General features: G+C 35.8%; 2 protein-coding genes across 3 annotated transcripts in view; one reads left to right on the forward strand and one right to left on the reverse strand.

Annotated features, from left to right (window-relative positions):
* The window catches only part of LOC116778191 (zinc finger protein zfp-1), a 38543-nt gene extending 23277 nt beyond the window's left edge, over positions 1-15266 (reverse strand). The window contains exon 1 of the mRNA XM_032672133.2: positions 15039-15266. The gene's annotated coding sequence lies outside the window, so the exon portion shown is untranslated. The remainder of the gene's footprint in view (positions 1-15038) is intronic.
* On the forward strand, positions 1458-23329 carry LOC116778195 (proton-coupled amino acid transporter-like protein pathetic). 2 transcript variants are annotated; one of them, XM_032672145.2, is made up of 6 exons: positions 1458-1849; positions 18237-18322; positions 19693-19833; positions 20014-20286; positions 20375-20932; positions 21208-23329. In XM_032672145.2, exons 1-6 carry the CDS (start codon positions 1790-1792, stop codon positions 21620-21622), a joined length of 1533 nt encoding a protein of 510 aa, XP_032528036.1. In that variant the 5' UTR covers positions 1458-1789; the 3' UTR covers positions 21623-23329. The 2 variants fall into 2 exon arrangements, with proteins under 2 accessions (XP_032528036.1, XP_061382060.1); XM_061526076.1 differs by lacking the exons at positions 1458-1849; positions 18237-18322 and adding an exon at positions 18343-18884.
* The last annotated feature ends 444 nt before the right edge of the window (positions 23330-23773 follow it).

Genomic DNA, 23773 nt, shown 5'->3' on the forward strand with positions numbered 1-23773 from the left:
ATATTTCTTATTCTTCGCGGCTTTTTAAACATTGTATGCACTAGACAATAGATCTGTTTGCAGGACGCTGAATAGGTGAAAATTATAGTCATGTGCATTTCAACATTAGGTATGTACGAATATAAAAGAAAGTCGTGTCAGTTAAGCTATTTATATCTCAAGAACGGCTGCACGGATTTGGTTGATGATTAGTTGGGGGCTAGCTTAGAACCGGGAGATGGACAAAGGATACTTTTATTCCGTTCGATAGAAAAAAAATTACTTAATAAAATCCAAAACATGCTTATTTACTGTGTCTCGGGCGGAACAGGCGACTCTACAATTCCAAGAGATTTCTGTAAACAAACCCCATAAAACTTTTCAACTATATAACCTTTATGGAATGTATTAGCATCTCTTTCTGCGTATTTTGTAAACATCGGGCTAGCTGGCTGAGATTGAATAGGATTAGAATATTATCTTTTGTATTACGGAACACTAAGATTAAAGTAAATACTCTGACAAAATCATAATCACTTAATGGGCGGGTTATTTCTTCTGAACACTGAATTTTAAATGGTCTCAGGCGGTGTGGCTTTAGCATACATTTTTTTTTATCAAATAGGATTACTCCAATAATTTGATTTGATGATTGTATTTAGAAGAGAAACTACCTTCGTCTGACGTCGACTCCTAGTTAGGACATAATTTTTAGTTGTATAGTCTCTAACACCACATGTTGTTTCGTCAAGATTGTTGACTCCTACCTGGCTTATATTGTTGTATGTAAATATTTTTTAGATCAGCTTAGCCTTGACTGTTGCGCATTTTTCCTTTGTAAATGTCGTTACCGCGTGATGATACGATACGCTTCTTTGTTCAGTTCAGGACACTCGGGTGGGTTTTATGGCATGTCGACGTCCCTGAATGGAAATCAGGTACAATACATTCAAGAATCTAAGATACTTGATAAATAGAAACAAAAATGTTTTCCTCGGGCAATTTCCATTCAGTAAATATTTTATTTTACCAAATAACACGTAATAGTCATCCTTTTTTTAAATTAACACATTAAAAAAAAATTATGTGTATGCAAAGATAACTTACTTTTATTTGGGTTCCCATACTTCATTTAACATAAAAATTTCTGCTCTTAAAATAAAAGAGGCACTTAAAATGAAGATACTGTTTGGTATTTTTACATGTCTGAACGACATGACTGTATTTTCAAAGATGCGAGTAAACTGAAATGTTCTGAATATAGATTTCATGAATCATGCTGATATGGAAAAGGTGTTGCAATAAAGCGCGCACACCTCCTCGTGAGAGCTGTGTCGTCATCGCTTCGTCGGAGGTCTCGTGAAGGAACTGTTTCTACTGTAGGTAAAGCGACCGAGACAACAGCTCACGAAACGAAACGCCTCACGAGCCACGCTATCCGCCAGCCGCCGGTCGCCAGCCGTCAGCCGTCACCCGCCAGCCGCCAGTCGCCAGTCGCCAGCCGCCGGTCGGCACGGAGCTCATTGCCGTTCTGACCGCTACAGTGGCAACACGTCTCTTCACGCGATCAGCAAAACTTTTTCCCACGCAACGTGAAAAACTTATCACTCTACGGACGCTAAAAATTTCATCAACACGGCGCACGAAAAATATATACCCATACGAATATATAATACCGTCATTTGACGAAGATTACGACGAGTCGCTTTCGCCTTGCGACTTGTGAATTAATACACCAAAAAAAAAAACAGCGATAGATTTTTTGTGCCGATTAGAATAACTTGGGACGTGTGCAGACAAGGAACGGAAAATGTCGAAAAAACATCTTCATAATCAAGCCGCTATACCGTTAGCGCCGGCGGTGTTTAAGGTAAGTTTCTAATATATTTTATTACTTTAAAGCGAATTTCAATTACAGGCACATTGCTTTGCGATATTTTCCTCATTAAAAAAACAACATACGAATGTAAATAAGAATGAATATGAAACACTTAATTACGAACTAGAATGATTTTATTGCAAATAAAATTAAGAATGTAGCATTTCTAAAAGCAGCACAGTTTATTTATAAATAACTATAGTTAAATAGATTTTCTTGAGAATGCTGTGCGATTTATTTAGTCATAAAATTAAACGAGGCTGAGCGCAGGTTTAAATTACATAAAGAAATAAACGTCGCCGATAACAGTTTGAAGTCCATACTGAACTGCAGCTAACCTACCAACAACTGTTCTGCACATAGCTTCGAGATGTTTATCTAAACAGCCTCCAGTACAGTACGTTAACTTTGTTTATCTTAGTCAATGGAATTGAAAAGAAAAAAATTATAAACTAAGTCTATATTAAATTTAAATTTTTCATAAGTTGCAACTAACTTCTAACTAAAAGATACTTACACATTTTATTTAGTACACTGTTTTATCCCACGAATATTAATTAATTAAAACACCTTTATTTATGTTCGTTGATAACAATTTTTGTATGAATCGAACTGAATTCTTTATAATAAATTTCATTATTCGTATTTTGAGTAGTGTCAGAAATTTGAATAGGAAATTTTCAAACTATGTTTAAAAATAAAAAATAAAAAAATCGCCACTATTGTAGGCTTTTATAAATGGTGTGCCTAAAACGGATCTCGCTTAACGTCCACACCATCCTATAGCTTAACACCCTGCAGGTAGAATTCTTAGTAATCGCCAGATCTTTCGATCTTCGGTTACGCTTCATAAAACATACTTATTACTTTGGACAGGCTTTAGCGAGGTTTGCCTGTCAAGCGGTATGATTTAGCGTTACTGAGTATTGTGTGTAAGTACCTTAAGTGTAATTTAAACGAGAATTATAGAACTTTTTTTTGTGAGATCGGTTATACGGACGTTATCGTCAGCATCTCGTCTACGCTCATCTAAATAACAATCCTTCTAAGGTATTTTTTTATTAATTCAAACGTCATCAAATCGAAATCCAACAAATTATTTTCAAGTTCAGATCTCAGTAATTGCTTCCATTTTCACTCGAACTGCTCTAGTTTTGAACTTTCATTTTGATCTCAAGTTTGTTTAACTTGGCCTCCCGCCATCTTTAATAACACGAATATATGTTGGGGGAATCGACGTACATTTTCTGAGGACGATCAATGTTTTGTGATCTCAATTTATAATTTGCACATTAAACTACAGTATCCAGAACGTAAGCGCGATAGATGTATCAGACTTGCTAATTTATGATATATATAACGTGAGTCGTGATTCGTTCTTTTGTTCGTCGTACAGAAAGTTCATACGGATTCTGCTACTTTCAGGTTAGTATTAATTTTCAGCAATTGAAACATCTTATTTCATTATTTGATCTCAATTTGGTGTTGGTCCAATGATGACGTAACTCTGTTGAATGTGACCGCTTTGAAGCCTCGAAGATAATTTTTCGTCAACCGTTTATTTAACTTTAATTTAATAAAACAAAAATATCTACTTAGCTTGTCCCAAACAAGTATTACATATGAAATTCTTAAAATATACTTTTTGCTGACATTAAAACTATATAATTTTAAGTATTTCAACGCCAATGTGATTTACAAAAGTTTCAGCTCTAAATCAATTAACGGCCAATTTTAAACTTAAAATTTATTTAAATATCATTTAACCGTTTGAAACTTAGCTATGACATTGGCAGTTTCAATTCAATGTACAGTTTACAAAATAGTTTTGTAATTATTTCAAATAGAGAGTGTTATGTCCAGAGTATAAACAACGGAGGCAGTGGGCACGTATTCATATGGAGATATCCGGAGAAGTCACGACTGGTAGTGAATAGTGCTAATTAATTACTTAATTATAACGGATTAAGGTCAAAACAAATATAACAAAGGTTTATTTTTTTTATTTATCGCTGTAGGTATTAATTTAAATCGAGAAACTATTCAAAGTCATCTGAATGTTCTTAATGTTCTTTAAACTCAAACCTAAATCTAAAATTTAAAGGTAAATTTTTAGAGATGGTAGAAGTTAAGTATTTTTTTATATTAAAGGTTAGGTTGTTTTAAATATGGCCTTCATCCGTGCAAACACGTGCACTTTTTTATATTTTATATTTTCAAAACAAAACGTCACCCTTGACAACAACCCTCCACAATTTTAACAAAAGATTCAGACGCGTTCTTGTCCGTCTTTCGGGTCTGAGATATTTCGCTTCTTACAATCCAACAACCCTTTGCAGTCGTTCTATTCTACAATAATCTGGAATACCAACACTTTTTGGTTCGTATACTGGATTTTTTATTATAACGCAAGAAGATGTGACGTGTTTCATTTGTTTAGAGTTGTTGTGTAATCATTAATTGGCTGTTGTTAAGGAACTTGACTATAATGGACGAACAAAATCCCCGCTCTACATATTGGAATAGGTCTGATGTATCTCCAGTCCTATGAAGTCAAAGATAATTCTCTATTCATCATAGTCTACCCTCCAAGCTAGTCGCAACACGGCGCAGATAGACATACCGCCATTTTTATTCTGAAATCTTTGCGGGTTTCAGTTTTCTTGTTTTAAACTGTGCGCGACCTTTGAATGTAAAGCCGTACACTGCCGCGGCGATCGACGGCGGGTAACTCGCCGCTCGCCAGACAAAATTATACACTGGAAATTTCCACTGGCGCCCTCGACCCCCCTCCCCTCCACCCTCTCCACCTCTCATCGCCTGCGTCACACACACACATATACACACACGCACGTATGCACATACACACAAGCTCCCCCCCGTCCCTCGTGCCTCTCCCCGCGCTCGCCTCTCGACACGGATTACACGCTAAAGGATTCAACGAAACAAGCGCCCGCGCCCGATACCATGTTAGCATATTACATACATTTCATGGAGTTGGATTTTATAAGACATTAGCACATCTTGCAAGTCTACGTGGGTAGCTTTTATAATTGTTAGCAGGCGATCGATACGGAATGCACAGATAAAAAACTCGAGGGCTGATAACATCACAATCACTGGAATGTTAAAACGAACTGTTCGTTGGCTGAGACAGCACACATCCAACTAACGGACTGAACGAACGAGCCCCAGAAGGAGTTGACGCTCTGTCTGAACGCGGCCCGTCTGACGCGCCCTCGACTACCGAGTAGTGCTATGGCATTCCTTACACATTGAAATTCATCCACATTATTGTAAAACAATGGACAGTTCTGAAATAAACATACCCTTTATCATCGATAAAGAATTACGTAAACAACGAAACGTTTACTATTATAATTTATAACTGTTGGAACGGACACTCAATCTTTCTTAGTCAATAATAAAGTTACCGTCTTTTAAATCATTATTATCGGTTTAAATCTTTATATTCGCTGGGAATTCGTTATCAGAGGCTTCGAAAAGAAAAGACTTCAACGAATTTCTCGGAACTCTTACATGTGCTCGAGAAAAAAAGGAGTGTTCGCTTTTGTATTACACGACGAATGTCCCTCCGCGTTTATAATTAACTCCGCATCGTCTCGACCGCTCGTTTCGTTTCAAACATACGATAATCATTTATAATAATATTTTACTGCCATTTCAAAGTTTACGAGACGCCATTTTAGTTATGATATTCATGTACTAATTATATAATCAGGCGGTTTGTGGACGAAGTATTTGTTAGGTTTCAGTAATATCTCTGAGCAGGTCGGCTAATATTCAACAAAGACGTAGACGGTCTGTGGGAGGCAGAAGGCGCTTTCACATTCATTGTTTTGTACTACTCGAAGTACCAATGAGGTCGCCGGCACGTGCGCGTTATAAAATAAATTTTATATACTAGCTTTTTCCCGAGGCTTCTCTCGAATAAACCTTATAATTAGCGGGTACAAAAGCACGCGTAATGTTCGAACACTATAAATAATTTCCATAATATCATCTAATTGGTTTGTGAAGTTTCCGTGTGGTCGAATACCAAACATACAACATTGGAACTTAACCTTCGACAAACTACTAATGAGACCAGTCATTGACGATAGCAACTATTAAAAGGAAAATCTAAATAAATCAATCGAAACAACTCCGTCCCTCATCTATAATACACCATGCGGTATACAAGGTCTGGAACATAGTTTTATAAAGTTATAAAATTCAAATCATCTCAGTAGTTCGTCGTTTTAGTCACAACGCACAAAAACATTAATAAATATTGAGCAAACCTTGAAGACCTTCTTGGAAGCTTCTAGAATCTGACTGTTCGTCTCTCCTATAGATTCGTAATGTTTAAGACTAGAGTACAATTATTGTCAGAACAATTTGTGTCGGCGTTTGGAAATATAAATCACTCAATTGAAATACATTCATCTAAAGATACCAGAATAAAGCACATCTAAGTCGTGGAGTTTTTCGTATGGCCTTCTAATATTCGCATCCCGAAACCCCCTGGTCTGACACCAGTTTTGAACTGATTAAATTGGTCGTAAAAATTTTGTACTACATCAACTGGGACCGAAATAAAATGGACTACGAACAGAATTATTAAAATTACTTTATTCGTCCTGAATTTTTAACGGTCATGAGTTCACTGCATCGATTACCGAGCGCTGATAAGATAAAACGTCCTTGACGTTACTAACTAAAGTTTGCTGAGGACTTCGCCATAACCATGTGACGTTTAAAATGTGAATTTTTAACACATACACATGTATACAATTAGATTATTATATTCAGACAATTCGGTACACAACTCTAAGGAGACTCGTACCTGCTGAATGGTTTTAAATATTGGGAAGAATTCTTTTTGGAGTATGTCATAATTTCCATGACAATAGTCCATTAGGGGCCGGCGCCGACGAGTCCAGGCGCTCCTATGGCAACAAATCAATAGGAATACAGATTGAGAACACAGCATTATAAAATCTATTACCAAACGTAAGGGTTTGTAATCGCTGTCTCCTCTATGCTAAGTACGAAAACAGTTCACAGTACAACTGCACTTTAATATGTTTAATGAAAACTGGTACTGGCTATTATTAACTGCTAAATTCTTGTAACGTAACATATTTAGTAGCCGCGAACTATATTTCTAGTGTAATCGAACTTTATTCCTCTTACTTTATATCTTTACAGAGATTCATTAGCTGCCCCTTGTGTGAGAATTACTTAAATGTAATGCGTGTGTATTTGGATTACGTGTGCGATTGATGTCCAACATGAGGTACTCGAATAAGAAAAATGTGTTTCCAGACATGTTTATCACAAGTTACCGTTTCAATGTATGCATAACACTTTATGATTGATGTTTTATTAATAATAATTGTCGTCGCTGGACATGTTTCAGTGGCATTTGATTTATAAATTGACCTTGGTAACGACACTCTTGTATGATTGACTCAAATAAACTAAAGTCAATGTGTCTCTGTTTCCGACGAATTAGAACATGCGATGTGAATCTTTCTTTTATAAATTGTGACAAAACTAGTCGCGATGCCGCGTCCTGAATTCTCGTCCACGAAATATACAATCTTGGAGTAAAGCGAGTACGATTTAATTGAAGTGAAGTTTTTTGCGAGCGACTGTAAACCGCCAGCGAGGAATTTAAGTCACGTATACTAATGTTGCTCGAAATCCCACCGGTCGTTCACCTCGTCATTTTGTCTCTATTTCTATCTATAAAGAAATCTATCGAAATATTAAACATCACGGAACATTCAACACAGTAGTGGTTAATTTATAAGAGACATAGCTGTTTTTTTTATAAAGATTAGCAAGTTATTTTAATTATACGTATATATATATATTACAGGAATTTAAAGTAAAATCTAAGAAAAACAACGTTCAACAAATAATGAAATGAATACAATTTTTTGTTTATTTTAATTTTAAAATAAAGTTTTAACTTTGTTGACAGTAACCGAAAACCGTTGTTGCCATCACGCTTAGGATATTTCAAGCTCAACTCATCCATCTATTTATGGAAATAAATCAGATGACGTAATAAGAAGATAAAATGCGTTCAAGAAAATTTACCGTTAATTAGAGAACTGTCGTTTTATTTAAAATTAGAAACTTTTTATAGCTGGCGTTAGAAAACAGTAAACTATGCAAACAGCATCGGAACTGGTTGAGGCGTGTCACGTGGCAGGCTTTATAGAGATTCAATGTGTGGCGCTGCATTAGAAATATCTTCAGCATCATAAAGAGAAACGACCTCTGCCATTACCACTTACATTTGAGATTCCATTTAGAACAATCCGTCGTTAAATATGAGGGAAACAGCCTTAGTAATGTCCCCCAAACTATAATGTTTAGTGCCCCTTAAATAAACACGGGATATGGATTATACAAAATATAGCATGACACAGTTATGTCAACAAGGACCAAGCCTTTACAGTTGATAGTTACCTCAGATGATAATTGTCACTTATAATTTATCTCTTACCGATTGTAAGTGAGTTTAAATATTTAATAAACTTACAGCACAGTCATAAATGAATTAAATTTCACCTTTGTTGGAGAGGCAGAAAACAATTAAAAATTTATTGCATTAAAAGTAAATTAATTAATACAGCGGATGATTAAAATTAAAATTGCATTGGATTCGAAACATTTCCTGTAATTTTTAATATCCGAGTGATTTATCATTGTTATTTTTTATCGTCTGATTACTTTCAAGATGTCCGCCTCTTATTATCAACTGATAATGTCAATTGCCCCACACATTCATCATAATGTACACACAACATCGCACACACGCACTCTAAGACAAACACACAAAATTCTGTTTAAACAAATTTCAAGGGCTTTTCTAAACCAACTGTTCATTACGAGGTCGAGAGACAGGAATCACACGAGACAATTGACTTATCTAAAACTGTCAGTAATCAACTATTCATATATTTAAATTAAATACAATTCGTCCATTAAACTGTTCGGCAGTTCGTTACTTACACGTGTTCGTATCAAACGATTAGTAAACGAGCCGATTCAATTCTATTTCGTAATGTTGTTTGTTTTATAATACATATTAGTAACGTAAGCTTATGTTAAGAGTCGGCGTGTAAATCGCGCTCTTTCTAGAACCTTCACGAAGGTGAGCGGCCATTAGAAATGTTGATCGTATGCGCCAGTCCATGCGGTCTCTGGAGTGTAAACCAGTTAGGGCCAGTCCACGAGGCGGGTATTCGCTTAGCCGACTCTACGATTTATAAACACGCATTGTCTGAACGAAGCCGATGTTCCTGTGTCACTGAATGCAACTCAACACCGCCATTGTTTTAAGAGCGGTTTCGCTTTACGTTATAAACAAACTGTTGCTTATATCAAATATTTTTAATATCTTAAATTATTTGCATAATAATTAATATTCATGTAACGATACATCGCCACCGTAACTGCATTGTTCCAGCGGCAGTTTAACAATCCTGTGGGAGTTGGCTTGTATAATTGCTACTTCGTTTTCGTCAAACGACCGTTCTGTTATCTCAGTTATAAAAATATACTTGTATTACACGGAAATTTACTGCTAGCGGTTTAATTTAACTATATTTCCTTGAGGCAGGAGATAAAAGTAAATAAGGTAGGCCGATAGTCGTATATATATGTCGTACGACTAAAAGATCTAATACAAATAGATCTGTCTTCAAAATAACAGTTCTTAGAAACTTCGTATGATACGTTAGTATTGGAAAATTGAAAATAGCACATTTATAAAATAAATATAGGAGACATGTGAAGCGCAAATGGAACAGTGCATTGAGCATTCAACTCACACAGAGATCTAACAACAAACACGTCGCCTATTGTATTCCAGGCGAGGAGTTCTTTCAGAAATCTATCGTTTTACACGACAACGGCATTGAATAACAATGGATATCATAAATACAATTCAGTTTATTCAACACAAAGAGAATCAAAATAGACAGCCCTAGATTCGATTTAAATACGTGAAACGAAACACATCTCGTCGTCGAAGCACGAATAACATTGGTAAAATTCAAACGACATGGTGGTGGATGTGTTCGCCAACGTTAGGTAACTGTGATACTGTGAACTATATCGAGACGGTGGAATTCCGTTGGTCCTTAGTATTATAATAAAACTAAAAAGCCATCGGATCCTGCGCATGCGCACGCGGTCGTCACGTGCTCGAAGCATGTTTCCAAGCGATTTGATTTGAAATTACTTCACATGAAACGTAGTTATAAAAACCTTGACAGTCGAATATAAACTCTAAAGTAGAATGATCTAAAACACAGTTTTCCTATGTAAAACTATCCGGGGAGTAATGGTGACATATTTTTATACCTATTACCATTGCAATCTACAGTTATGCGACGCGTCGCTAGATTTTGCACGATTACAAGAAAATGCGCGCACACACACACAGAAACACACACGCAGACACACAAACCCATAAAATCATGTCCAATGTAATTGTAGTTAAGGTTTTCTGATTCTGTTATGGTTATTTTCTTTTCAAGTTATAGGTCGTGTTCACGGCGGTTACGTAACATTACATTGAATAAATTTCTCATTATAAAACATTTAATTCCTGAATAACTATACTGAAACAATACGAAGTAATTAAAAATCGAGAATAAATTAGTATTATTAGCGACATTCTCGGTAGTACAAGTTAGTACACACTCTATATGTATAAAGATTTACATTTCTATAACATACAACAATTTCCCACGTTCTGTCCGTGTTCTGTATAGACATCCTGTGTCTTCGGAGTCGATGTAAACATATCCGGTTACGTGAAAAGCGGCTCATGATTATAAGTCTTTCAAAACAGTTCATTAAATAATAAAATCAAATCATCATCGGTATTGTCAGTGCCGAAGAACTCAAACTATCACCTAGCAATCGTATCTCTACGGACTCTAGTTAAAGTAATATAAGTAACGCGACATTACCTTGTTAAGGCATGTCCGACGTACCGTATTTCCGGTAAATCAAGGTCGTGTAATCTGCGTACGTCTCTGCCCTGGCCCTTATGGCATTTCCTATGCCCTTAATTAAATTGAACGAATTCCACACACAATGTTACCTTCCCTGTCAGGTCTTAGAACGATACAGATTATTTGTTAACACATTTAATAGCTGTTAAAATTATTATTACAACAAATGATATAAAAACATTAACACAAAACTTATATTCAAAGTATGTTATCATGAGGGACACAGATTTTATTTATACTACCCATCTATTACATTACGTGGTAAAGGTATGCTGCAAAGCTTGCAAACATTTAGAAGTTAAATGTATTTAGACTGTTACGTTGGTTAGAATAAAAGAATACTTTCGTTATCTGTCTTATTGTTTGTGTATCATTGTTTAAGAGCGTATTTTTTGTACAACGGGGACAAGGACGAACGTAGTCCGACTGTTCTCAGAACCGCACGCCTTTCACATTTCACAGAGCTCTCATAACTCATTAAGGTTGCGATGACGTTTCAATTGGGGGTTCCACACACAAAAACAATACAATACACAGAAGCATTTCTGTAGTCTCTGTGACTGGTTGCTCTGTACAGACGGTCGCCGCCGCAGGGTAGAAACCAGACTGTGACGTCACACTCGACCTCCTCCGTCCCAACCCACAGTTATGAATGACGGAGCCCTAACTCAAAATACTCTACCGTTCTGCGGAATACTAAATAGCCAACGGTTCATATGTATCGAAAAAAAAAGTTTAATTATAACGACTATTATTGACCTATACAAGTAAGTAAGCTGTATATATATATATATATATATATATATATATATATATATATATATATATATATATATATATAATACAACGTAACGCATATTTCCTGAGTTTAGTTATGTGAGTATAGCCAGTTATTTAGACGAAACGAACCATACTCATTGAAACCCGTGTCTATTATTAGTTGAAAATCCGCTGCGTTACACATTACAAATATATTAACTAAGGTTGCATGAGATGTTTTTAGTACACGTCACGTTTCACGCTTCCATCCAGCAACATTTACAATAACTTTAATTATATGTAGATCAGCAAAATAGTACACATATTGTTATAAAACTCTGAATCAGCTTCTAACACAGCCTTGAACATTGAATTAGTTAACAACAATTTGCTGGTGTACGATAAACAGCAGCGTAGAAGTGTTAAGTAAATTTTAAGCCACGAATCAATCCTAAACAGCATTCTGTTAATTTGAGAACATTAACAAACTTTTACGATGACGTTGTTGGACACCGAATCGATTAAAGACGACAGTTCCGCGACCACCACGGTCAAATGGTTTAGAATTGGACGCCATAGAAATGATACGCTGATTGTATCGGCCTCGTCAATCTAGGAAGCCGAGGGCGGCCATCTCGACGATACACATCCGGAGAACACCGCCAAAACCTTAAATAGTCAACATCACAAACTGCCGCCTGTCATACAACCGATGAGATACTCTGCTCGTTGAAGCCGTAACGTGTATCATCGAGATAGAAGGTAACATCAATCAGAGGAATGTAATTTAATAGTATCGAGTGCAACTCAAATGTATGTTGAGTTATGAGAGACCGACACTGAAACAAGACGCCTCTGTATTGTCTTTGATGTCATAAGCTTGATCTTCCGCAAATGCAAGGTCGGATTTAAGTCGTTCGTATATCACAGTTGCAAAATTAGACCTGTCCAGATGTGCGGAACTAATGGACTATTACTTTGCCAATTTCTGTCACTTACATAGCTCTTTGGACGCTTGTTTTTTTACGTTACAACTCCTTAATTATAAATTTAGTTTCGTCACGATGGCGCCACGTCTACAATTTGGACGATATTACAAATCAAACAAGCCTAGTGATATATTTATTAAAACCGCGTATGTTTTTGTTAACAATTAAAGATACTTGATTTGTAATTTTTATTCAATTACAAATGATCAAGCATCATAAAGCCTTGTTCTATTCTTTCGTTGCTTAAATTGTGTATTTTTTATTATTTTCTTATATAATACTCCTTTTTTAACTTTACCGCCACTAAAAAGTAGTCATAAATAATTAAATTAAGTATTATTATTTAAACAAACTCGCTTATGACTTGGTTACGTAATCGTATGCTATGAATAAGTGCTAACAAGCCGGTCATAGTTTTGATAATTTTGGCCCACGACGCCACTACGCCTCCGACAGACGCCTAGACTTGTGTACAAACAATATAACCGAAGCTAGTTGATGATGATGACACTGCCGTTTGGATCCAAGCCAAAAACATTCTTTTTTGTGTTTTCCAAAAACAAACTCTTTAAATTCCTTTTCTCCGACTGTGAATCGTCGTTAATTTGTTAGTTTGTAAAATATAACGTCATCAATTTATAACTATGAGTTATCTCAACCATAATCTTTGATGATAATTTTTCAGAATCATGCAAATATTTGTTTAAGATAAAATGGCCACTTTGAATGTTAAACTACCCACGTTGTAGCATTCCTTGTATAATTGAATTTTAAATTAGAAATATTAATTGAACTGTATTGTGTCCTCATCAGATTGATTTAGAATTAATTGTGTAATAGATAAAACGACTTGTTTCAAAAATCCTAAAGTAGACTACTAGAGAGCAGAATACACTTTTATAATTTTTAGTTAGTTTTTAAACCAAAAATGGCTCTGAAGTTTTTAAAACAAGCTATCAAACATTGTAATTTATTGATTTTATCATAATCTCAATTTCTGAGTTAAAAAAATAAATTATTTACCTTTACTATTTTATTTCACGAAAATGACAAGCCAAAAATTTACCAAAAAAAAAAACCTTTTTGGCAATGGCTTAATTATTTGAAAATGGAACTGAGCTTAACACATTGGAACAGATCCAGAAATACCATTGAAAATAAGTTTTCAACAATACCATGACATGTGTGAGTTTTGTCCATGATTTATAGATGCTGGTGAAAATAGAGCATTTACAGCTGAATTTATGTTAAAAAGATATTGTATGAAAGTGATGTCGTAGTTAAAACAAGATAAGGCTCACCAGTAGTTGGTAAACACTTATCACGAGGAAGTCGAGGTCTTTAGGAGTAAATGATGAGCGACCCTCACGGCCCCCAAGTGCTAAATCACTGTGATCCGGCTCAGACACTTATTGCTGGCTGTTCGCAATGGGATACACCAATTTCTCACAATCATCAATATAGCGCAAGATGTCTGGGAACTCCATTAATCCGTCATCCAACCAACTTTCAACGGCTAACGACTTAATCATTACGTGGATTGCTCACACCAACGTCACAGACACGACACATGATATAGCATTACATTAATCTAACGCGTTGTAAGATGCCCTTGAATCAAACGAAGGTCGTTACAATCTCTGCTAAAACGTAACAAAACATTGTTAAGAATGGAAGCCAGCGTCGCATGACGACTTACAAACATAATATTGTTTTCGATCACTATAAATACCCATATATCATGAACTGCGAACGTTTCCCGAGCTTTATTAGTGTAAATGGAATAAAGGGCCCCATTTAATAGCTCCTTTATGACGTACAACAAGTAAGCTGAAACGCAATCAAATAGCTTGCTGTAGAGACAATTTACTTTTCGAATTTATTTCTAGAAACCTGGATGTCAAAAGCTTCATACAACACTAACGACCCAATGATCATGAACATGATAATTCAAAACAGAATCTCAGTTCTGCAGAGATAGTTAGTGTCGATTTATGCTTATCTGAAGAGAGTACGTGGTTCATGTTATAAGTGATTAATTACCGTTCTTTGACAACATATCAAGGGGACATTGACGGCACAAACAATGTCAAATTTTGAATTTCTTTCTTATATACATATATTATAAATATATAGTAATTTTGATGGCGTGCCAAGTTAGGTTTTCTGTTACATAAATAATTTTGCGGAGGTGGCTCTTTCAAAGGTACGACGGAGATGTAGTTGACTGTGGATACAAATATTTGTATGCGTATATTTTGTAAACTACAACGTAGCGTAATACAACATGTAGCAAATCAGTATATAGAGTCAAATGTTTAAAGTAAAGAGAACATTCAGCGTGCAAGAGATGCAGACAAGGTTACTAAATTCATCTCTTACCTCCAGAATTAAACTTCCCGTCCAGGGATGACGGGGCGGATTTCACTTTCAGCTTTCACTTTATAACGAAATAAGAGTTCGAACGATATGATCAAAATTTACGGGAGACGAGAACAGTACATTAGTTCATCAGGGATGCAGTAGGCGAACTAAAACTCCACTTCCCGCGCAAACTCACCAGACACTCGAGCTCTTTTGATTTATCGTCGCCTGGTATCCTCGGACTAGAATCAGTTCAATACCTAGGTTATCTAGGCTGGGAGCTAAAAGCGCATGTGCAGTTTCCTGCGCACTAGGTCTTATAACCGCCTAGATATTTCAGGAGCCCTGGTAACTGACGCGGGACCGAGCTGAATGCAGCCCGGGCACCACGCATGCTCAGAATGCATGCCCGTTAAGTGCACAGCAAAGAATCAATAAAAATAAAAAATGGATACGTACATCAATCTCATCCATCATTTCTTGAATTACACTTCAGCACAATAATATAAACCTAACAAGACTTTTTCCAGTAAATATAAAAAAAAAAATTTTTTCATTTTTATAGTTAATCGCCCTCCTTCTAATCACTTCTACCCTCTCAGCCTCTTAGTAGCATATCCTAAGATTTATCACTATCTTACTATATAAAGGTTTAAATATATATTTTTTAAATGAAAATTATATTTCAGCTGAAGTTATGATTAAAAACCATTTTATTTTACACAGCTGTGTATTATCATTTAGTTTTATTATGAGTTAAAAAATAATATTGATTTTTTATCATAAACATGTTACCAACGTGTTTATTAAACAGCACAGAAAATTTGTTGCTTTGCTAACATGTCGGTTGCATCTAGACCCGATCCTTGCAATAAATGATGCAAGTTGATATGTGGAAGTAAAGTGACTTCTACTAACTCATACGCTCCTGGTGCTCTCGATGCGTTCGCTGCACTTTTGCTTTAAAAAATAACTTTGTGAAAGGGGGAAAGAAACATCCGTTAACTCAAAATTTTACTTGAAAAACATTTTAATATTTTAAAATTAACATTTTGAAGTAGACAAGACCAAAAGAATAGATTTTGCAAAAAAATGCATTCGTTCCACCAGGACTTCATGAGTTTGAAGGAGTACGAACTGCATGCGCTTTGATGCAGCGTGCGATGAAATAAGGTTCCCTTTTTAACACACAGGTAAACTTAGGTCATGGAAGGAGATAGAACCTACATCCAGGAGGGGCTGAGAGGGTTGCAATGCGCATGTTACTTTCAATTTCATTTCGTATGCAGGTACTCGTCGCACTTTAATATAGGTGATATCTGCATTTCATCATACATTGATCAGTCGCGTAAAGCTTTGGACACACCTCCTCGAGCTTATCGCGCCCTAGTACCAAAGTCTATTATAAACTATAACTACTAACTATACTACATATGTGTATAATATATATATATACAATACGTACATATCTCACGCAATATTGCAAATGGCGCATATCAATAATAATTGTTGAGGTTATTTTAAATCTTTGACTACAAACAACGGACGTCGGAAGGCGTGTCTTTGAAGTTGATATAAATAATATTCGGAGGTGACCTTGGGAGGCAATTCAAATCAAATGCGCATCATTTGTCCAAACAATAGGCTCTCATGTCGTCACAAATCTGAAGCAATATTAGTTATTAGCGGCTCGTGACGAGCCGGACAATATGGCGAGTTATTGATCTGGTCGTGCCATCACTTGTGGACATTATTTATAAATAGAGAACAAATGTTTAGCAATCACAAACAGCGGCACTCCGCAGTTTCAGAAACACTTGTTGAATCTCTTAGTACGGCTTATAACATTAAATGTAGAAATGTAACACTGTCAAACTGCAGGCGAGGCGTTCGGATGGAATGGAATTTTGCAATTTCGTTTGGTCAAGCAAAATGTTATAATATTTAGTACTAGGTGTATTTGTGTTATAATTTTCATATACTCAGCTTTTCCAAGGGAAGCGAGTATTCGCTGAGGACAGGTGAACCCCGAAGCATTCATAACCAGTTCATGGCGGTTCGTACCCATCGATCATCAAACTACAGCAATACAATATGAATTCTTAACCTTTTTAATTTAGAGTTCAAAATTGTTAAATATATAAGTAGTATGTCTAAGGCGACCGGTTGGTTGTACAAAGTAGGGGGAATCAAACGGGTTGAACACAAAGCGTGTAAAGTATGTTGTGCGTGAGAAGTGCGATGCGAGGGGACGAACCAACCCTTGTCGCGAAACGCAATCCGCTAAACGTGCTCTATAAACATGTAAATGTTGACTCATTATTGAACCTTAAAAACTTTAAATTATTTTCATTTATTCATATATCGCTGTGGTATGTTTAGTTACACTTTAACACTGTTACTTCGCTTATCTATATAGTTATTAAGTTTGATAAGTAATTCCAAGCTGTTTAATTTACTGGCACGAAATTCACATAATAAACCTAATGACCGCTAAATTATATTATCTGATCCTACAGATACTAATATTCACTAACTCATATTAAGTGTTTTTTTTTTTGTCTGACTCAAATATATGCTTTTAAATATTTATTTAAACCGTGCTTAAAAACAAATTCGCCAAAGGTTTAGACAGGAAATATAATCCTTCCAACTAAAACAAGTGGTCGTAAAACACTGTTTTCCATAATTCTACTTTGTTTGCTAAAATATTGCTTCTCTTATTTAAACCCGGTGATCGTTTTGGTTGAAAAAGGATTACTCTTTTTATTTTTCAAGTCATATTAGTCAATTAAATAGACGGAAATGACTTGGACAATAACATACCAATCTACGGCAATTAGGCAAAGATTTAACAACACTCTAATAACACAACAGCGGGACATACTAATGACACGAGATTGCCGAGATCAAACGAGATGTAGCTAATTTTTAAATTTTCGTTTCGCGTATTCCGCGTGCTGTTTGCAACGCTCTGGAGAGTCGGGTATTTATAGAGACCCGAAATAGCATTAACGTCACATGGTCGAACCGGCACCGGTCCAGCGAGCCCCTAAGAGCTGCGTCATCTCGACACGGGCAGATACAGACGAGATGTTGCGAATATTACGTACCGACGACACGAGTACAAAACAAACGTGACGATGCCACCGACTGTTACATAATGCCACATGAAAAATGCTACATGAATCAATTTCTGTTTTTGTTTTGTTCCAGAAACCACAACTGCGGCCGATGATAGCCGAATATGATCCTAAGAGAAAAGGAGTCAAAAATGACTTGTCAGATGTCGTTATGGTCAAGTAAGTGATAACATTATCTCACGGACCATCCTCAGCCTCGATCACGTGATCACCTATCAGCTTTAACAGCCAGTGTGTAAATAATAACTTTTCTTCAGTTTGATCTGATTCATTTTGTGTTATACTGCTTGTAAGAACGATAAGAGCATGCTTCACAGCTTTATATTATTTTGGCAAGTTGTTTTAACATTGGAATATAGTAAAAAGGGAAGGAAGTACTGTAATAATATTGACATTTTTGTTCAACAGGACATTGAAAAGACATTATTATATATATTATCAAGTTTATGAAATGTTTTCGTTATTATCCATTTTAAACTGTCACAGCGACGCTGATGGTAGCGTCGCGGGCGCCTTAGACCCGAGCATTTTTTTTATTGATATGTTTTATCGTTAAAATGGTATTTTATATTGTATGTTGACTGTTAAGTACTCGCTCCTTATTGCGAGCTAATAATTACGCCCGACGCCGTTCGGAGACGATCCGGGAAGACGTGAGGAGCTTCCACCAGATTAAAGTCGTTCGTCGACCTTGATCATCTTGCAATGGACTCATACACCGGTACATCATTCCATTTTATGGTTTCAATTTTGTTTATATATTTTATTTGGTTCTGGTAATTATTTTAAAAGAATATGGTTACCCGAGGGACGCGGCAAATGCACCTCCGAACTGATCGGAGTGCCGGCCAGCTCCCTGCGTCATCTCTGTTAAGGCCCGGGATTGGCTCTCAATCATCAAGACATTTGTACAAATTTGATTTAGCTTTATGTCTACTTGCAACCATTCGTAGATCGTCATTACATACTGTTGAAAGGAAACTGTACAAGTTAAAAATAAATTCATTGTTTGTGATATTTTCAAAATTTAAATTCTAATATATTGTGACCATAAACGTGAAGCTGTATTAAATTTTACGGTTGGGCCTAATATTTGTAAATGCCGAGGCTTAACAGAGTTAAACGCAAATTAGAAAAAAAAAATCTTTACATTTTGGAGACCATAATGAATGTATCACACTTCACCATAAACACTTACACATGTTCCACTAACCAATAAATGAATAGTTAATGTTCGCGAGTAATTGAAGGTTGCCACAAGTTAATTACCGCGTCCGATACTAAGAACCCGCGCGCGACTGCACACCGATTCACCTACACTCGGATTGGATAACCTCTTTCAGGCTTGAAATGTGGCGCTTTATGTGTTATCTCTACAGGCTACCATTACATTCCTATGCTTGAAATCAGTTAGTGAATAATTAAAACTACACTTTTATACCCACTCACTGTTAACCTACATCATATTTGGTTTGCTCCGATAGTCGATCGTAGCGTTTTCTATAACAGTACTGTACAACGGCTCACAGGTACAAAGTTGATCCAAATGAGATTCCGGTGGAACAACAGGCGGGCTCGACCCTCCCTCTCATGGAAATACCCGGTCGGGATATTGAGGCAGACGAGGACTATAACCCCTTCGACCACAGAAAACTGGCTCACCCCACTTCGTAAGTATAATAGAATAGTTCTAACAAAAAAAAAAAAAAAAAATATATATATATATATATATATATATATAAGAGACTTTAGAAAAACAAAGTTTTTGGCATTTATTATTATGGTATATTTTAAACTGTCGAATTTTTTGAACATTGAAAGATTTTCATCATTTTATTCGTCATTTATAGGGACATGGATACTCTTATCCATTTGCTCAAGGGATCGTTGGGTAGTGGTATATTGGCCATGCCCATGGCCTTCATGAACGCTGGTCTCTACTTCGGTCTAGTGGCGACCTTCCTTATCGGTGGCATTTGCACGTACTGCGTCCACGTGTTGGTCAAAACGTCTCACGAACTCTGTAAGCGGATACAAAAACCCTCCCTAGGATTCGCAGAGACAGCGGAGGCCGCATTCTTATCAGGACCACCAGCTGTTCACAAATTTTCGAGACTCGCCAAGTAAGTTAATATGTAACTATAATATATACGTCTTATAAATAACATTAGTTTATGTATTTATTTCATAACCCTCTCTTCTCATTTACAGAGCTATAATAAATTGGTTCCTCGTAGTGGACTTATTGGGCTGCTGCTGCGTCTACATCGTATTTATTTCAACAAACGTTAAGCAAGTAGTAGACTTCTATGCCGAGAAAAGTGACTGGCTCCACCACGACTTGGATTTGCGTATATACATGGTTGCGTTGCTTCCGTTCCTCATTGCAATGAACCTCATTAGGAATCTCAAGTATCTGGCACCGTTCTCCATGATTGCGAATCTTTTAGTCGGAACCGGGATGGGCATCACCTTCTATTACCTATACCAAGATATTCCAAGCATCAGTGACCGTAAACCCTTCGCTGGATTCGAGCGCCTTCCTACTTTCTTTGGTACCGCTATCTTCGCTCTTGAGGGTATTGGCGTCGTGATGCCATTAGAGAATAACATGAAAACACCTACTCACTTCATCGGCTGCCCCGGAGTCCTGAATACTGGCATGTTCTTCGTAGTCTCCCTTTATGCCATTGTAGGATTCTCTGGATACCTCAAATACGGTGATGCAACTGGAGCTAGTATTACTTTGAACTTGCCCCAAGACGAAGTGTAAGTCTTATATTATATACATATAACATTTTGTAATGGAAAAATTATATCAAAAATTTAGTAATGGTTACTTTTTAAAGTATGAGAATAAGTAGGGCGGCATAGGATTGGTTGTTTCTATTTTTTTTTAAAGATTTCTTAAAAAAATTAAATGTTTGCTTTCAGAAAGTGTTTTTTAAGTTCCTTTATATTTAAAACAAAATATTATTTAAAATTATTACTTAGTTTGTTGTAAATTATGTACTTATTTAAAACATGTTCTTGAAATTCTTTAGGTTGGGCCAGAGTGTGAAATTGATGATCGCTGTTGCTATCTTCTTCACGTACAGTCTTCAGTTTTACGTCCCCATGGAAATCATCTGGAAGAACGTTCGTCACATGTTCGGCTCCAAGAAGAATATTGCTGAGTACAGCATCAGGATCGGCATCGTCATCATGACCCTCTGCACTGCCATTGCCATCCCAAACCTGGGCCCGTTCATCTCGTTGGTTGGCGCCGTCTGCCTCTCCTTCTTGGGTCTCATTTTTCCAGCAGTCATCGAAACCGTCACCTTTTGGGACCGACCCAACGGTCTCGGTCGTTTCAACTGGGTCCTTTGGAAGAACCTTTTCTTAATCTGCTTCGGTATCCTCGGCTTCCTCACAGGTTCCTATGTTAGTATTTTAGATATAATCAAGGGTGAAGACTAACCCGAAAGACTAAGATAGATTAAGGCTCAAATTGGGTTTTTAAGGGCTAAGTTTTATGTGTAATTTGCTTTTTAGTTTCATTATATCATATTAAAGTATTCTTTTAGAGTTTCTAGTAGCAGCGAGCTCATCGAGGCTCGATTGTTAGTATTTTTCTTTTATTAGTATTATACCCAATAAAAATCGTAGTTTGCGCGAAGCGGGTTGTGTTTTATTATGATTATATTTAGCCCCGAATCTCTGTAGCCATAGATGTAAGCTAATGTAGATATCCAACTTTATACATGTGTGAGAAATTTCTAGTGCATTATCGAAATGTGATAAAATATTAGGTTACGTGAGAGCTATTATCATTGCTATCTATATAAAAATATTAAAAATGATACTTTCCTTAAAAGTTGACAACGAGTAACAATTTGAAATATTTTGGATTCTTTTGAATTTTTTTGTAAAACTGATCATATTGTGATTAAGGCATACTGAAAGCATTTACATATTTTGTATGGTCGAGTGACTGATTACACTAGCCAATAAAATGTAATGTTACTTATGAAGTGAGGACAAAATTTATATAGATATATAAATATAATGTGTATTTTTATGATAAAGCTTGCGTTGACGTTTGTTAGGTACACGAATTGTGATAATGAAAGTTAATAGTAATGTAATTTTATCATTTGGCATAAAAATTTACAACTTCGAATATATAACACAAAACAATGAAGAGATATCAAATACTCTGACAAAATATACTGTCTTTGATGTTACATCTGACGCGTTGGATCATTGGGCATGACTGCTATTCTTAACGTAAAATTTATGAAATATACCAAATATTTGTTGGCTTTGAGATTTAGAATAAAAAATTAAATTTAATATTTTAATATCGACATCAATTTAAACAGTTATAGGAAAGTTATGAAGCACTTTATATATATATATTTGTATGACCTTGTGATAGGTATTACGCATGCTAATGTATTTAGTATATTGTTGTGTTTTAAATTATATGTATTTTTATACATGAATTGTATAAGGTGATGAAAATTCTCGGTTTGGGTCCTTTTGCCTGAGAGTAGTACGTAATTTATGCACCGAAGTTACTGTAAACTTTCCTACCGTGTATATTATTGTTTCATTGACAAAATAATAATATACTTGATATAGGATTGTCTTATAAAATGTTCTTTTAATTTGTAATTTTTCCTTAAGCACTTTTTTTTAAATTACTCTAAATATAACAAAGTGTACTGTGTGATTTCGACGTTTATTTGCAACAAAGGCTATAATTCCTTTCGGTCCGCGAAAAACATTATAAATCAATAGAAACATTTCTCTTGATGAACCTACGAAGTATAATTTGTTATAATCGGTGCAAGTACATCATCTCATATAGTGTCGATTGCGGCTGAGCCGAATAAAAACGTTATGTCTACATATATTAAGCCTCAAAAATTATAAAAATACAGCTAACAAGATGGTTTTGTATGTCAATTCATTGAGCATCTACTCTTTCGTAAAACTTATCTACTGTAACTATTGAGTTAACAAATAGAACCTGCAACGTAATTATATTTAACACGTAAATATTAAGGTTTTCTTATTTTAAGAACATTATTCCTATGTAATATTTTTTGAGGTGGCGTCCGCCTTTCGAAAAAGTAGTGATTGTTTTGTTACAGTATTAAATAAATCAATTTAAGGGAATTCGTGTTTCATTTAACCTTCATATGGTCCCATTGAGCCTGGTACAATTTCCACGAGTCACACTTATATAAATTTCAAAAGGAATTGCAGATACGTCGACGCATACATATGTTATTTGCAAGCTAATGAAGCCCATACAGAATCATGTCAAACAAACGCGCCTAAAGAGCTCGCGGCACACATACCTCGTTTTGAATTCCTATTGAATATGGCAACTCAGGAGATTATAACAGGAATTTGTTTAATTAAAGATAAAGCCTGTTCAATAAAATATTTTCTACTCATAACTAAAACCAACGAGTCCTGTCTAAAGCACATGCATCGTAGAATTCCACTTATCCCTATAGCAATATAGAAAACAAAGAATATCTTGTCGTTGAAAAATGTGGTTTGGAATTCTTGCAGACTAACTTTATTATGGTTCTTGAATTGTTAGAAATCTTA

This window comes from Danaus plexippus, chromosome Z (assembly GCF_018135715.1).
Source record: "Danaus plexippus chromosome Z, MEX_DaPlex, whole genome shotgun sequence".
Lineage (NCBI taxonomy): Eukaryota > Metazoa > Arthropoda > Insecta > Lepidoptera > Nymphalidae > Danaus > Danaus plexippus.